This window comes from Saccostrea cucullata, unplaced genomic scaffold (genome assembly GCF_032062105.1).
Source record: "Saccostrea cucullata isolate Sc308-1 unplaced genomic scaffold, CSIRO_AGI_Scuc_v1 ctg5929, whole genome shotgun sequence".
Classification (NCBI taxonomy): Eukaryota; Metazoa; Mollusca; class Bivalvia; order Ostreida; family Ostreidae; genus Saccostrea; species Saccostrea cuccullata.
This window is the reverse complement of record NW_026929226.1, coordinates 1-15,414: the sequence shown is the minus strand read 5'-3', so window position 1 is coordinate 15,414 and position 15,414 is coordinate 1. Positions and strand designations below refer to the sequence as shown.

At 32.0% G+C, this 15,414-nt stretch overlaps 1 protein-coding gene across 1 annotated transcript; it reads right to left on the bottom strand.

The window, feature by feature from the left end:
- Window positions 1-2,007: 2,007 nt before the first annotated feature.
- LOC134280171 (uncharacterized) lies at window positions 2,008-5,348 on the bottom strand. Its single transcript, XM_062762597.1, has 4 exons — window positions 5,133-5,348; window positions 4,791-4,893; window positions 3,746-3,880; window positions 2,008-3,401 (listed from the first exon to the last, which is right to left on the bottom strand). The coding sequence occupies exons 1-4, from the start codon at window positions 5,244-5,246 to the stop codon at window positions 2,008-2,010; spliced, it is 1,746 nt and encodes a 581-aa protein (XP_062618581.1). The 5' UTR covers window positions 5,247-5,348.
- Between the last annotated feature and the right edge of the window lie 10,066 nt (window positions 5,349-15,414).

Sequence of the window (15,414 nt, the reverse complement as noted above, 5' to 3'; positions counted from 1 at the left end):
AAAAATGACATTTTCACTTTATCTAAATCATCTTGAATAATAATTGTGGACTTATTAGTAACCTAAAAATAAAATAAAAGTTTAATAGTGATTTTGGTGTAACCGTGGGCTCCTACCCTGACCTAGAACTGGTCGGGCTCCCGTATTCAAATTTCTGGATCCGCCGCTGCTATATGTACAGCATGTAATCATTAAAATAATACCTTTTTCTTTTAATATACCCCGAACAAAAACACTTTAGTAAAAGAAATCAACGTAAACTTTAAAACGCCAATAAAATGTACGCAAGGATCTTCAATATTTTGAAGATGGAAGTAGATATAAAAAGAATTTTCCAACGACTGACACAATGAAAGCGTATCGAACACTTGAATGTCACGTGAGAAAAGTGATTATAATATCAAAGGGGTCACATGGGCTGACACTCGTAACCTGCTAATTTAGTAGCTATCTCGAGCGAAGTTTGGGTATATATTTTTTTAAAAATTAGATATGAGCCGCAACTTGGCCAACATTTTCCTTTGAATATGTATAAGTTTTAGTTACAATACCCATTCTGTGCAAATGAGAAAAATGGCCAAGTTGCGGCTCGATGTAAACAATGTCGTTGAAAACTGGTATGCATATGAATATCAATAGCAATGAGACAAAACTGTTGGACCCCCGTTTCAAAAGCTAGTGTCGCCCGGCATTATTTAATACTTTCATGTAATATAATATACCAACACCTGCTCTTAAGATATTGTTTAATACCTATAAAACATAAATTTAATGAATTTTGGAATTTTATTTTGCGCAAAACATCGGGATCCGACTCTCATAGCTTAAGTGCAGTCATTCTTTCTAAGAGTACTTGTTTCCTCCCCTATTAAAAGATCTGTATTGTTAGTAGATTCTTGAAATGGATCATTGTTCGTTTTTTTTTCAAGTCATGAAGAGAAATTAAAACGGTACTGCAATAAAGTAATCAGCAGCAGGTATACGTCGTATGTCAGGCGTCGACATATTTGAACGATTAAGGACAATTCTTTTCAAACTAGAGGTACTGTGGGCAATGAGATCACTAAATGATACCCCCCGCCTCCCATATGAATAAAATGGCAGTGTCCATGTTTTGCTCTGGAAAATCCAAAATATATGTCAGATCAAAAAGTAAAATAGGAGTTGCACAATGGCAATATGTTATAAAGATTCTGTGAAAGTTTCATTAAATTTCCTTCAGTGGTATGAGAGGAGTTGCGGATAAGAGATGGGTACCCCAAAGCGTAAAGGACGGACGGAAAAACCGATTACTATATACCCTCCCGTAACATTTAATGATATGAATAAAATCATACAATTTTCTGTAGTTGAACTGTACATTCTTGCTTCCACATATATATATATATATATATATATATATATATATATATATATATATATATATATATATATATATATATATATATATATATATATATATAATTATAAACTAAAGATAGCCCTTTTTGTAGATTACCTACGAGACTGTTAATATGATTTAATACCAGATAGAGTTGGTTAAGAAGGAAAGTTCCTTAAGGTATTTTTTAAATCTCATCCGAAAATGCAATTTTTGAAATAAATAAATTATTCTACACAATTACTTGTTTATATTTATGATAAATGCCACTTAAATACTAGAAACGTTTCCTTAGTACACATTTTAATCATAATAACATAAAAGACACAAGAAATATTTCAAATAAGAAAGAAAAATAAAAATGTATCTTTGTATTTTTAATCATTCTAAACTGATATCATGAACATTTAATAAGGAAAAATAAATATTATGCATTTCATTTCTTTAATTGCAACACAAAAATTCCATTTGAAAAATTTATGTCCTAGAACATGAATTTTGAAGAAGTCTAAACTCCAGATAATTAAACATTTGTTTACCAGTTACCTTATTTTTAGAAAAGAACTTGTTGGAAACAGCTAATTATCATATAAATTTTTGAAATGACATCTTAAGGTCATAACTACTTATTCTATACTGTCGCTCCTTTTACTATAGTTGGAATCATTGGATTCTAAACTGTCTAGAGAACACGACTTGTTTGACGTCTTCAAACAAAGATTGGATGGTTGCGGGTCTTCTTCTTCTTCCAAGTAGAATTTAGGATGATTTAATGGCGTGTTCTCAATGTCCTCATCATATGAATCACTGTCATATGGCGTTAGGTTGTCCCTTTTCCTTTGATTATTATCCCTATATTCTTTACTCTTTCTCCTTGTTGACGCACTACTATATTCTGTTCCAGCATTGTGCTGTCTTATTTGGATTGGTGCATTACTTTTATGTGAATGTCGAACATAATCATTTGTGTATCCTTGATCATGATTTGGAGCAAATTGATCCTGTGCAGAATTTGGATAAGAGGATTCCATTCTATTGGGATAATGTGAATGAAATGGAACACGTTTTTGTTCAGTTAGTAATGGCTCCTCCAATGTGTAATGCATGAAATTATTAAAAGAATCCACATTACGGTCAGAATATTCTTGATTTATTTTACTAGGGCAAGAGTATTGATGCTCTGTCTCTCCAGGGAATATATGATGGTGCTTTTTAAGACAACTTGATCTATCCGAGGCGGGATGAGGATGGTGAGATGTATTTCCCCTGCGCATTTTGGAATGTTCCCCATGTACTGGGCAATAAGGGTTATAAATGGGGATTTCTCCATTGGATGTAGAACTTTTACTTGAATTGCTAAGATTTGTAGTGTTTTTTATAATCTCTTTTTTCAACAATGAGATTTCTTCATCTAATTCTTCCTCAGATAAGATATTTGTTTCCTCGTTGTCTATTATTTCTTTTTGTTCAGATGTCACTATCATTGTATCATTAGAACTATTAAAATTTGTATTTATTGCTAATAGGGCGTTTTCTAGTCCGGAGTCTTTGTCAATATTTACTTGTCTTAAACGTTTATGTCCCTGCAGATAAGCTGCTAACTCTTTAGATTTTTTAGGAATACAAAATATACGCACTTCCTTTCGTATATCACTTGAAATCGACCCTTTGTGTGCCTTGTCAAAATAAACACACGCTATCCTTTTATCGTCGTTTCTTTTTGAATTTAATGCAAAGGTGACACCAACATTAAACTCGTTAGATTTTGCGCCTTCTTCCGCTTTAGTATCAGATCCAGGGGTCCACAAAATAATGGCAGCTGGTAGGTCCTCTAGTTTTTCCATATACCATGATGCATATCCTACGTCTTTTATTTTGGTTATTTCATCCTTCAGTTTATCGTAAATTATTTCTATTTGCAACTTTATTCTGCAAAACTTTGCAAATTCCGTTGCTAAAGTAATGTTTTCTGTTCTGTTATCGGAGTAAATCAAAAGTATCTTTAGATTATCATACATCTCTGAAATTATAAAAGAAATAAATCAATTTAATTAATATATTGTTGTTTGTGGAGAGGGCTTAAATAGGTTATGCCTCCTGTCCAATCCTTTTATATTCTTATTACATAACAAATTATATTCAAATCAAATCAAATCTTGTTTTTTGTACTTCTGAGAACTACTGGCAATGAAAATTCAAATCTGCACACATATGCAAAATGCTCACTTGGAAATTGTCCTTGAGACTGTATCTCTTATACCAATCAAAAATGAATGATATTGTGAAACATTACACCAGAATATTAAAGACTTTAGCAGCTATAACATATTCTCTTCATATTCTGGAATAAAAATCAGAACAAACCTGTGTCTTTTGGGGACAAATTGTTCCTCCATCGATAGTACATGTAGCATAAAATGACCAACAGTAAAATTCCCACAACCACACCCCCTATGACGGACAGTATTGTGTTTTCAGTGTGATCATTTCTTCTGACCGCTAGAAAAAAAATTACAAATTTTATTTTTTTGAAATTCATGCGCTGTACCTCAAAAATTTGCAAAATTGATACGTCACTCAATAGCATACGTTGTTTAGTGTGTATACAAAATCAAAGATACAGCAGTAATGTTCATGCATTTATTCTAAAATGACATTAGTCCTTCACAAAAATCTAGAGATATACATGAACTACAACCATGCTCATTTTTCTTATTTAGGGAAGCCGACTGAGATTTTATTGTGCGAATACTACAATAGCGAAACTCTAATTTTATAACAAACATTACTTACATTGGGAAAAATCTACCGTCCAGGTATTTTAGAGGGACCGTCTCAAAATACAGCTATTTTAACTTTAGGATTATATAGGAAAGTGTCGATTTTTCGCACTTTAAAGCAAATTATGCAAATACTACAATAGACAGGTTATAATATATAATGAGTTATACTATATTGTATATTAAATGTAAGAAACACTAAATTCGACCGTCTGGTTTGCACACAAGCCAATCGATTGATCACCGTCATGAAATAAAAAAAAAACACAGGCAGTTATTCCTTATATTTACATGCTCTTGATTTAACACATTCACGTGCTACAAGTCCCGCATTTCCGCCTTGCTCATGATATTTTTTAACCGCACCTATAGATGAACCACTGGACTTATGTAGAAATAAAGTATTTTACTATTTTGTAATTCTATCTCGAACGAATAGATTGGATATATGCAAATATATTTTAAGCCAAAAATCTTGATCAATTGGATCTTTCTTTAAAAATAGATAAGACTATATAAGATTAAAATAACAACAAAGATTCGAAGTGCTGGAATGTATCGCATTCATTATTTTCTGTATATCATATATACTTACTGCTACTGATTCAACATGTCATTAATTTTTATACCTGAAAACTTTCCCTTGTTCATAGGATTTCCAACTTTGAAAAAAGAAGACTTTGTGAATCTACAGCTATCTGAACATTTTGCATCTGTAGTAATGACTTCTATCTAAAAAATAAAGCTATATATTTATAGCTTCATTCTAATTGTTACATCATAATTACCTGGTGTTTAAACTGAAAATTAAAAAAAAACTAATTCTTCTAAAAAATATTAATCTTCCAATGATGATGAGCACCCTGTCTTATTTATTTCATTTTTCGTTCATTAAAGTCTGTTAGAATGACTTGTTGTAAGCTCATTTTAAAACAGAAGTTACATTCAAAAAGGTATGTCAATATACTCACTGATACATAATAATTCCCATCCACCACATCTTCAAAACAATATCTTTGATTTGCAGTAAGAATATTTTTGTACGTTTTATTCAGATCAATGCTAAACAAGGACACATTATACATTGTTACTGCTATAGAATCGGGTACTCGATCAAAGAAGATTGTGACGTCATTTTCTTTGGGGAAGAAAGCAACAGCAATTGTAGACTTCTATAGCTGTGGGTGATACACTACAAGAAATAGATACATATTATACTGTATTTAAATTCTTAAAATACCTATTGCAAAAATTAAATCTCTAAGTATTCTCTATTTTTTTTAAAATGAATTACATGTAAATATTAAAAGTAATTTGAACTTTAAATTGTTTCCCTATTCTTTTGATTTTTTTTTAAATATACACTTAACATTCCTCTGAACATGAGATGAATGTGTCTTATAATAAATTTTTTAATAAGTGGTTAAATTGACGTCAAATTTAGAAGAAAGAAAAAATAATAATAGTGCTCTTATTTGGCAATTTTTATGTTATCAACGTAGATAAACAAATGATGACAATATCAGAATTGAACGGATATTTACAAAGTTATGAAAAAAGACGGTCAGAACTTTTATCAAGAAGACAGAGAGGGGTTTTTCATCCGTATTCCTTATTCCTTTTCTTTTCTTCCGATAAGTGGACATTCCCACAACTTTAGTGAGTGTCTTAATCTAAACTTTGAGAAGATCGAAAACAAAAAGAGGTGAAAGTCAGACTTGCAAACGAGGAAAATGTGCGATCTAGACGAGCATATGAATTGCATAAGATATAGTGCTCCTCAAATAAAGTGGTTGGTGCATCAAATTGTTCTCACGCCCAAACGAAGGACATGTAATGGAAATCAAATAAGTGTAAGGTGCAAAATACAGTCATATAGATCGTTGGACAGGAAAGCCATCGAATCAATGAAAGGAATGCAATGGCTTCTTGTCATTGGAAAACACGTTGTGAAGACTAATGAAAGTTATGACGTAACCTCAGAAGACATTAAATTCATAAGAGAAAAAGAAACAGATATTTATGGAAACAGGCACCTAAACATTCATGAGGGAGTATGGCGTTCAATGCGTGTTTCAGTGTCATAAGTCAAGGAATATCAAGTACGATTCCGTCAATGTACCAAACTTTCAGAAAAAACAGAGTTGGCGATTATTCCGGGTATGCTTGATATAAATTCCTCTGACAAAGAAGTGAAACATTACTCAAAGCAATTGTCGGATATTGCACTTTATTTTGGAAAACAACTTAACGATTAGAAGACATTGTACATGTATGTGGCCACAATTTTTATGATTATAATAAAAACTTTTAAAAATCCACATTTCTGCTGCCCAGTGGGGATCCGGGTTAGAATAGGTCCTCAGTACCCCCTTGCTTGTTGTAAAAGATAAGGCGACTAAATGGGGCGGTCCTTCGCATGAGACCGTATAAACCGAGGCCCCGTGTCACAGCAGGTGTGGCACGATAAAGATCCGTCCCTGCTCAGAGGCCGTAAGTGCCGAGCATAGGCCTAAATTTGCAGCCCTTCATCGGCAATGGTGACGTCTCTATATCAGTGAAATATTCTGGAGAGTGACGTTAAGGTGATTTGAACGTGACGAAATCAAATCTACCGCGCAACTCGAACTGCTGAAAATAGGCTGATCACTGCTGATGTCGTGATACTAATAATTACGTCTCATTTTGTTATAAAAGTAATTTAATGGACCACAAGCAACGATTTGAGAGACAAATAAAGTAATTTTCAATAGAATTCTGATAAAATCATTCAACATTGGCTTTTCGAGTCTTCTTCCGACATTAGGAATTTACGACAATTCCCTGGCCGTTTTCCGCCACCATGTTGACAGAGAGACAGTCTCTTATTTTCAAAGAAAAAAAACACTTTATTCGGTTGTTTTTGTATCCAAGAAGTGTACTGATCTATGCTGTTTGGTACCTTGCAACAACAGTTCAGGCGATTTTATTTCTAGGGTCAGCCTGCACGACAAGATCAAGATGTACACCATGATTTTCAGGTAAATCCAACAAAACGTTCCGACCGAGCCTTCTTGTTCACTATGTTTAGTACGTAATGTCTTCTAAAAAGACACCATGATTTTCAGGTAAATCCAACAAAACGTTCCGACCGAGCCTTCTTGTTCACTATGTTTAGTACGTAATGTCTTCTAAAAAGACACCATGATTTTCAGGTAAATCCAACAAAACGTTCCGACCGAGCCTTCTTGTTCACTATGTTTAGTACGTAATGTCTTCTAAAAAGACACAGTTTATTTACATCATGGTGAAAGGTTAGCTAATCGAGTAAATGCAGAAGTATAATATCATGAATATGATCTATGTACGCTTTTGTCTCATCTCGAAAATGAAGGGAAAAAAATTTCACATGGCTGCTATGGGCAGTGCATAGAATGAGTCAATGAGAATGACACCATTGATGATTGATGCAGTGAGTTCTTATTCTCGTGATAAAGATATTTTGTACTTGTCCTTTAAAACAATATTGAATTTATTCACACAAATGAGAAAATAGCAAAAAATCATGCACATTTCATGATTGGTCATTGAATGACGGAAAAAAAATAGTTCCCTTGTTTACAATTACAAACTTGATGTAAAATAGCATGATAAAAAGTCTTTGTAAAAAAAAAAAACAAAAAAAAAACAGTTGACCAATTATTATATTATATGTATTCTCATTTTATGAAACATTATTGAGGACACTGATTCTAAGTTCATGTTTACAGCACACATTCATTTATTAGTTTTTGTTCGGAAGTAATTTATAAAAAGGAAGGTCTATAAAATTTTCAGAGAAGTCTATAAAATCCACACGTAAGTTGAATACTGTCAGATAAGTGATTAATTTTGTTTTCTCGATAGGTTTTTAATAACCGCCAAAGGAACAGACTGGAGTTTCCATCAGTAAGCAGTCAAAATGTACAACCTGAGTCAACACTTGCAGTATAATCCCTTTGATCCAGATGTGCTAAAAGACAACTGTGATGCTTAAACCATCTGGCTGGGTATGAAAAATTTATAATTCTACATTGATAAACTTTTCAAATTTTAAAAATTAAACTTGCTAAAATTATTATAGTACATGTCAGACTGATAAAATGTACTTATTACTGTATACCGGGAAATTTTGCCCCGTTTTATTGTTGCCCCTTTCACCCTGACCTCGGTTGGGCGAATTCAAAGATTACAGCACATTTTAACTCCCTGTATTATCTGCAAAATTAATGTAATTCAAAATCCTTTGTATTATCCTTGGGGTAAGTTTTTATTAATGAAAGAGTCATGCCAAATCTACTAAATGAATGCTAAACTCTTCAATTTGAGAGTGAATTTTGATTTTCCATATGATGTCGCATGGTATTCAAGGTTTGTGACATAAACATATAATTGAAAAAAACTTAATATAATCTTTTGAGCTTACTGTCAATGTAATTTTGTATTATATGCCCCCAATTCTATGCATTTCATAGGCTAAATACATGTGGAATGTAAATATTATTTTGTAGGTATCATGCTATTTTATTTCATTGGAACTATTACTGTTAGAATATCAATAATCAGTCAGTAATAGGTAATTTTATAATCGATATGTTACATTATTACATGTGTATTCAGTGTCCACCTGTTAATAAGGCTGTAACTGAAGTAAAGTTTTTTTCAGGCTAAGAATCTCATCTGTGTTGAATTTGGCCACATGTCAACATGACTGAGGTGTTTACACTCAAGCTGCAATGAAAGACCTAATTGTTCATCAGAATTTTACCAATTGAAAGCCACAGAAAGTCAAGATTGAAGTTGGAAAAATAAAAGGGAAGAAGCATTTGTGTCAGAACCTCCAATAAGATTTAAAGCACTTCTGTACAGACCTGCTGCATACATGAAAATGATATACTTTTTGAGGAACTTTTGTAATACACTGTAATAAATCCGTCTTTTTTCCATTCAGTGTGCCCATTTATGTTATTCCGAAGTTTAAGCTTGCAAAAGTTAATCAATGATACATTATACATATATTACATGGCTTCAAGGGCAGCATACTAGAATATTTGCCCCTCGGTGACAGGAAAGCCCTGGAGTGTTATGTTGCTCGATGCCGAAGGCAGAGGGTGACATAACACTCCAGGGCTTTCCTGTCACAGAGGGGCAAATATTCTGGTATTAATGCCCAAGAATTAAGCCATGTAATATATTAGGGATGGGTATCGCCAAAAATTTCGTATCGCGATATATCACGATTTTTTTCCCACAATATCACGATAAAATCATGATATTTTTAAAAGCAGTTTTTACAATGATTTTATATGAAAAGTCATTATTTTTCTAAAAAATTTGCTTGAAAAACAAAATTTTATTTTCTAAAAATATTTATGTATTTAAAATTAACTATGTTTGGACGATAAAATGCCGTTCTTTTCACGTTTTACAACATTTTTATACTTTCTGTAATTGTAATTTGAAAAGATTAAACAAATAAATGAATAATTTCTACACTTTATAATATGTACCTAAATACCGGTATTTAGGTCTCCGTATCACAATACGTATCACGCAACAAAAAATCGCGATATACCGGTATACCGATAAAATCGCACATCCCTATAATATATGGTATGGTATATAACTTTTTTAATCATTGAAACCCTAATCGATCATCGAACATATTTATTGAACACTAGGCCTATGTAAACATGTACGTTGAGTATAATTCAGAAATATCCCGTCCTGTTTCATGGCAGAGAGTTTTCAGTACACTGACAAGTTGATAACCTTTGTTGTATTTAAGGATTTTTTCTCCTCAATTAAATTATTTAATTCATCTAAATTCAAATAAACAAATCACAGATGTTGTCCAGACTTTTTAATTTTAGCAGAACTGTTTACATTTGCTTAACAACTGCCTCTGTAAATTTCGAACCCAACATATTTAATACACAGAATGATTGCACGCGAGGGAACATAACTGTGTTTGGGAGGGCAATATAACTGTTTCTGGTGGAACATAACTATATCCGGCGTGATTAAGCAGTTTTTCAGGGCATATTGATAAAAATATTATATTTGTGATAAAATGGGAAAACTTCTTCAAAAATGTTATATAAGTGTTTTGACATTTTTGTCATTCGTTTTTTCTAGATTTTTAAAAAAATCTTTAAAATTCCTTTTGTGTGTGTTTGTGTTCAGAAAGAGGAAATTTGGATTGTAAACCGTCGATCTTATTCTTAATTTACTGAAATTGGGTCATATGTATATCATTTATCATTATGTTCCATATTCCAATATGATATATAATATTTTAAATGGCAGGGAAAGGTCAGTCCATGGATATATATTTTTTTATACCCCCGCTCTGAAGGAGAGGGGGGTATACTGTTTTTCCCTTGTGCGTCTATCTGTCTGTCTGTGTGTCCATCCGAAACAAATTTTCGTCGCAGTTTTCTCAGCAAATACTCATCGTAGATGCTTGAAATTTTAACACAATCTTCTCTGAGGCATGCCATATGGTGGATTACATTTTAGCTCAAATCCAGTGTCAACTTCCTGTTTGTCTGTGCATCTGTCCGTTTCATACATAACAACTTTTCGTCGCAGTTTTCTCTGCAACTACTCATTGTAGATGCTTGAAATTTTAACACAATCTTCTCTAAGGTATGCCATATGTTTAGCTACATTTTTTTTTTCAAATCGGATATCAGCTTCCTGTTTGTCTTTGCGTCTGTCTGTTTCACACAACAAATTTTCGTTGCAGGTTTCTCATTTAGCTATTCATAGCGGATGCTTGAAATTTTATTACACTCTTTGTTGAGGCATGCCATATGGTGGGATTAATTTTGATATGAATCTGATGTCAACTTCATATTTTTCTGTGTATCTGCCTGTAATTGAACTTGTGTATATTAACATGATAGTGCTTATATTTACATCAGAGCGGGGGTATTTCTAGTGAGCATTGGCTCACAGATTTCTTGTTTTTATTAAGGCAAACACTTTACATTATTGGTTTGTTATTTTAAAAAAATCAGAGGAAATTCAGATTTGTAATGTGCACTTTTTTCACCTGAACTGTGCAAATATGTCAGTGTTATTTTCTAAATTAGGTATACATATAAAATCTTGAAAAAATTATTAAAAATTTTACATCATGATATTGTGTTATTTGTTTAATTCGCCAAGAATCAATTCAAAAGTTTAAGGTTAAAAAAAGCATAGGAAATTCGGAAATTGAATGAAAATTTTAAAATTCTTTAAAATTTACTTTATTTTTTCTTCAAAAGTATTATTTAAAGTTTGTTTTTAACATATTTTATTAAATAAATTGACATTGATTAATTTTGATTAAGCTGTATAGCCTCAATTGCCAATATATGTGTTCCGGGGTAATTTTTAAAAATAGACCAGAGGAAATTCGGATTAGAATATCTTTTTATTTGACTCATGACCATACCAATTTCTCCCCTCTGTTACTTAGCTATTCATCTCTTATTTAAAATAAAGGTTAGAAAAAAAATATCCAATTACTTTTAGTGTGTTTTTATAACCATTTTTGTTGTCAAGGTTAAGAAAAATGGACAATTTTTAAGACGACAAAGGAAATTCAGACTGTCGTAGAATGTTGTTGGAATGTACTATCTATGTGTAAAAATGATAACATGATGTTGATATGTTACCCTTTTTTATACATGAAAATATATAAATTCTGATTATAATTTGTAAGTTTTTTAATACTTTTTTTACTGGCAGTGGGATTTTTTCACAGATTTTACATTTTCAAACAAGGGCATATTCAGAGGATGTTGCCATGGAAACGAGCGCATTAACATATAATTTTTTTCATGATTCTTAAACCACAAACTTGTCCTTTATCTGAAGGTAACCATCTTTTAAAATTCCAATTACTTTCACGACAGGTTCGAATCACCTTAAACAGTATACAATCAATCAATCAATCATTTCATGAGCAAGGTTGCTTTTGATGTGTTGTTAAATGTCACATAACAAATATTCACACAAAGAGCATGAACATTGTATCTTGTGATAATTATGTAACAGTTCTTAAAGTTGCTCAGTCAGTAAATATGTGTCCAGAATGGGTCGAAATGATTAATCATGGTAGAATTTTGAAAGTGTGATGAAATAAAATTACTCCCCAAATTTTTTTTTTAAATTATTGTCTAATTTATTGCACCATAAATTTTACATTGATATCTATGGATATCGAATATGCCGGCGTGAAGCGTTGTAGTTCATAAACCTCATGAATCTTCAAAAATTAAATTCATTTTTTATATTTACATCATTTTTGGAGATATTCATGCTTATTCCTGATACATACCTAATGTAGTTCATGAGAAAATATACTGCATTTTATTTTGTTAAGAATCATAGGGGAAATTTATTGGAAATGTAAATATTAGAAAATATACTGAGCATTTATGCAAGATCCCACATTTTAAATTTCTAGGAGTACTTGTTTCCTCCCCTTTTAACAGATTTGTATTGTTAGTAGTTTCTTGAAATGGATCATTGTTCGTTTTTTCTAGTCATGAAGAGAAATTAAAACGGTTCTGCAATAAAGTAATCAGCAGCAGGTATACGTCGTATGTCAAGCATTGACAAATTTGAACGATTAAGGACAATTCTTTTCAAACTAGAGGCACTGTGAGCTAAATGATACCCCCGCCTCCCATATGAATAAAATGGCAGTGTCCATGTTTTGCTCTGGAAAATCCAAAATATATATCAGATCAAAAAGTAAAATAGGAGGTCACAATGGCAATATGTAATAAAGACTCTGTGAAAGTTTCATTAAATTTCCTTCAGTGGTATGAGAGGAGTTGCGGATAAGAGATGGGTACCCCAAAGCGTAACAGACGGACGGACAGACGGAAATACCGATTACTATATACCCTCCCGTAACATTTAATGATATGAATAAAATCATTCAATTTTCTGTAGTTGAAACTGTACATTCTTGCTTCCATATATACGAGGGCCGTTCAAAAATTACGATGACTATGCTATTATTTACTCTTACAGACGTCATAGAGTTATAAAATTTCACAGAAATATGTATCTCAAAGATTTCCTATAAATTTTGGGCAAAATTTCTGTATTTTAAAAAGATTTATACTAAAATTATCGGTATATTAATATCGCTGATTTAGAGGTACGGAGCACGACAAAAAATTGAAGCAAAAGCATGCGGAATCCAAAATTTAACTCATTTATTTTCTATAATTCGCAATATTTTTCGACAATTTACTCAAACGTATCTTTAAAGTGTTCTATTATTATGTATTTGGATTTCTGACGTGATATTTGAAGTACTAACAGAAATATAGTGATTTTCCTCTGATGCGATTCCCGTGAAAACGACTGTGAAAATGACGTCTCGTGAATTGACGGCGCACCACACTTTAGTTAAATTATGTGTAATGCTCGAGATATCGCCAACATAGATCCAAAATATGCATAATAAAACATGTAGTAAACTACGGTATTCGTGACATTCGTCCACAAATAGTAAATAGGAATTTTAGACCATTAGACCTCTGTAAAATGTCTACACTGGAGGACGGGAAGAGGATTATCGGCGAAAACTTTATCTGGAATGTAAAGAACGTGATTGAGAGTCATCAATATCACACTATCTCATAAATACATGCAGTTTTTGGTTTTAAAAAAAAAAGAATATTCTTTACTTGTTTAGTAGATTTAAAGCTTGACAAGAAATTGTGTTTTGATGTTGAGTAGATAAGATGACTCAAACTGTACAGGTACTCTTGGGAAAATGTTGAGAAAATAAAAGCCCAATCACATATTTTTTTTAATGATGTGAACGTCGAAGATTTTGGCAATTTGCTGCTCCGTGACTAAATGATATGTCCTGAAAAATCACTCAAAATTGATACCGATTTACAACATTTTGATATGAAATTTTGTAGACCATATAAGTAAAGATTCTTTTATATTATGTGCAATATTTTTCCCGATTATGTTGTCAAATAATTTTTCTGTGCAGCAAGTCCGCGTAATTTTTGAACGGCCCTCGTATATAAATTATAAACTAAAGTCAGCCCTTTTGTAGATTACATACGAGACTGTTAATATGATTTAATACCAGATAGAGGTTGGTTAAAAAGGAAAGTTCCTCAAGGTATTTTTTAAATCTCATCCGAAAATGCAATTTTTGAAATAAATAAATTATTCTACACAATTACATGTTTATATTTATGATAAATGCCACTTAAATACTAGAAACGTTTCCTTAGTACACATTTTAATCATAATAACATAAACGACACAAGAAATATTTCAAATAAGAAAGAAAAATAAAAATGTATTTTTGTATTTTTAATCAGTCTTAACTGATCTCATAAACATATAATAAGGTAAAATAAATATTATGCATTTCATTTTTTTAATTGCAACACAGAAATTCCATTTGATAAATTTATGTCCTGGAACATGAATTTTGAAGAAGTCTACACACCAGATAATTAAACATTTGTTTATCATATACCTTATTTCAAGACGCGGACTTGTTGGAAACATTTTAATGATCATATAAATTTTTGAAGCGACATCTTTAGGTCATAACTACTTATACTGTCGCTCCTTTTACTATAGTTGGAATCATTGGATTCTATACTGTCTAGAGAACACGACTTTTTTGACGTCTTCAAACAAAGATTGGATGGTTGGGTGTCTTCTTCTTCTTCCAAGTAGAATTTCGGATGATTTAGTGGCGTGTTTTCACTTTCTTCGTCATATGAGTCACTGTCATATGGCGTTAGGTTGTCCCTTTTTCTTTGATTATAATCCTTATATTCTTTACCCTTCCTTCTTGTTGACGCACTACTATATTCTGCCCCAGCACTATGCTGTCTTAGTAACATGGGTGCATTGCTTTTATGTGTATGTCGAATATAATCATTTTTGTATCCTTGACCATGATTTGCAGCAAATTGATCCTGAGCAGAATTGGGAAAGAGGATTCCATTCTGTTGGGATAATATGAATGAAAAGGAACACCTTTTTGTTCAGTTAGTAATGGGTCCTTCATTATGTAATGCACAGAATTATTAAAAGGATCAATATATTGGTCAGAATATTTTTGATTTATTTTACTAGGGCAAGAATGTTGATGCTCTGTCTCTACAGGGAATATATGATGGTGCTTTTTAAGACAACTTGATCTATCTGCGGCTGTATGCGGATGGTGGGTGTATT

Coding starts and splice junctions, on each gene's coding strand:
- LOC134280171 (XM_062762597.1), bottom strand. CDS start 5,246: ATGTATAATGTGTCCTTGTTTAGCATTGATCTGAATAAAACGTACAAA. Junction 3,881..4,790: donor GAACAAGGGAAAGTTTTCAG/GTATAAAAATTA, acceptor TTTTTTTTCTAG/CGGTCAGAAGAAATGATCAC. Junction 3,402..3,745: donor TTTGTCCCCAAAAGACACAG/GTTTGTTCTGAT, acceptor TTATAATTTCAG/AGATGTATGATAATCTAAAG.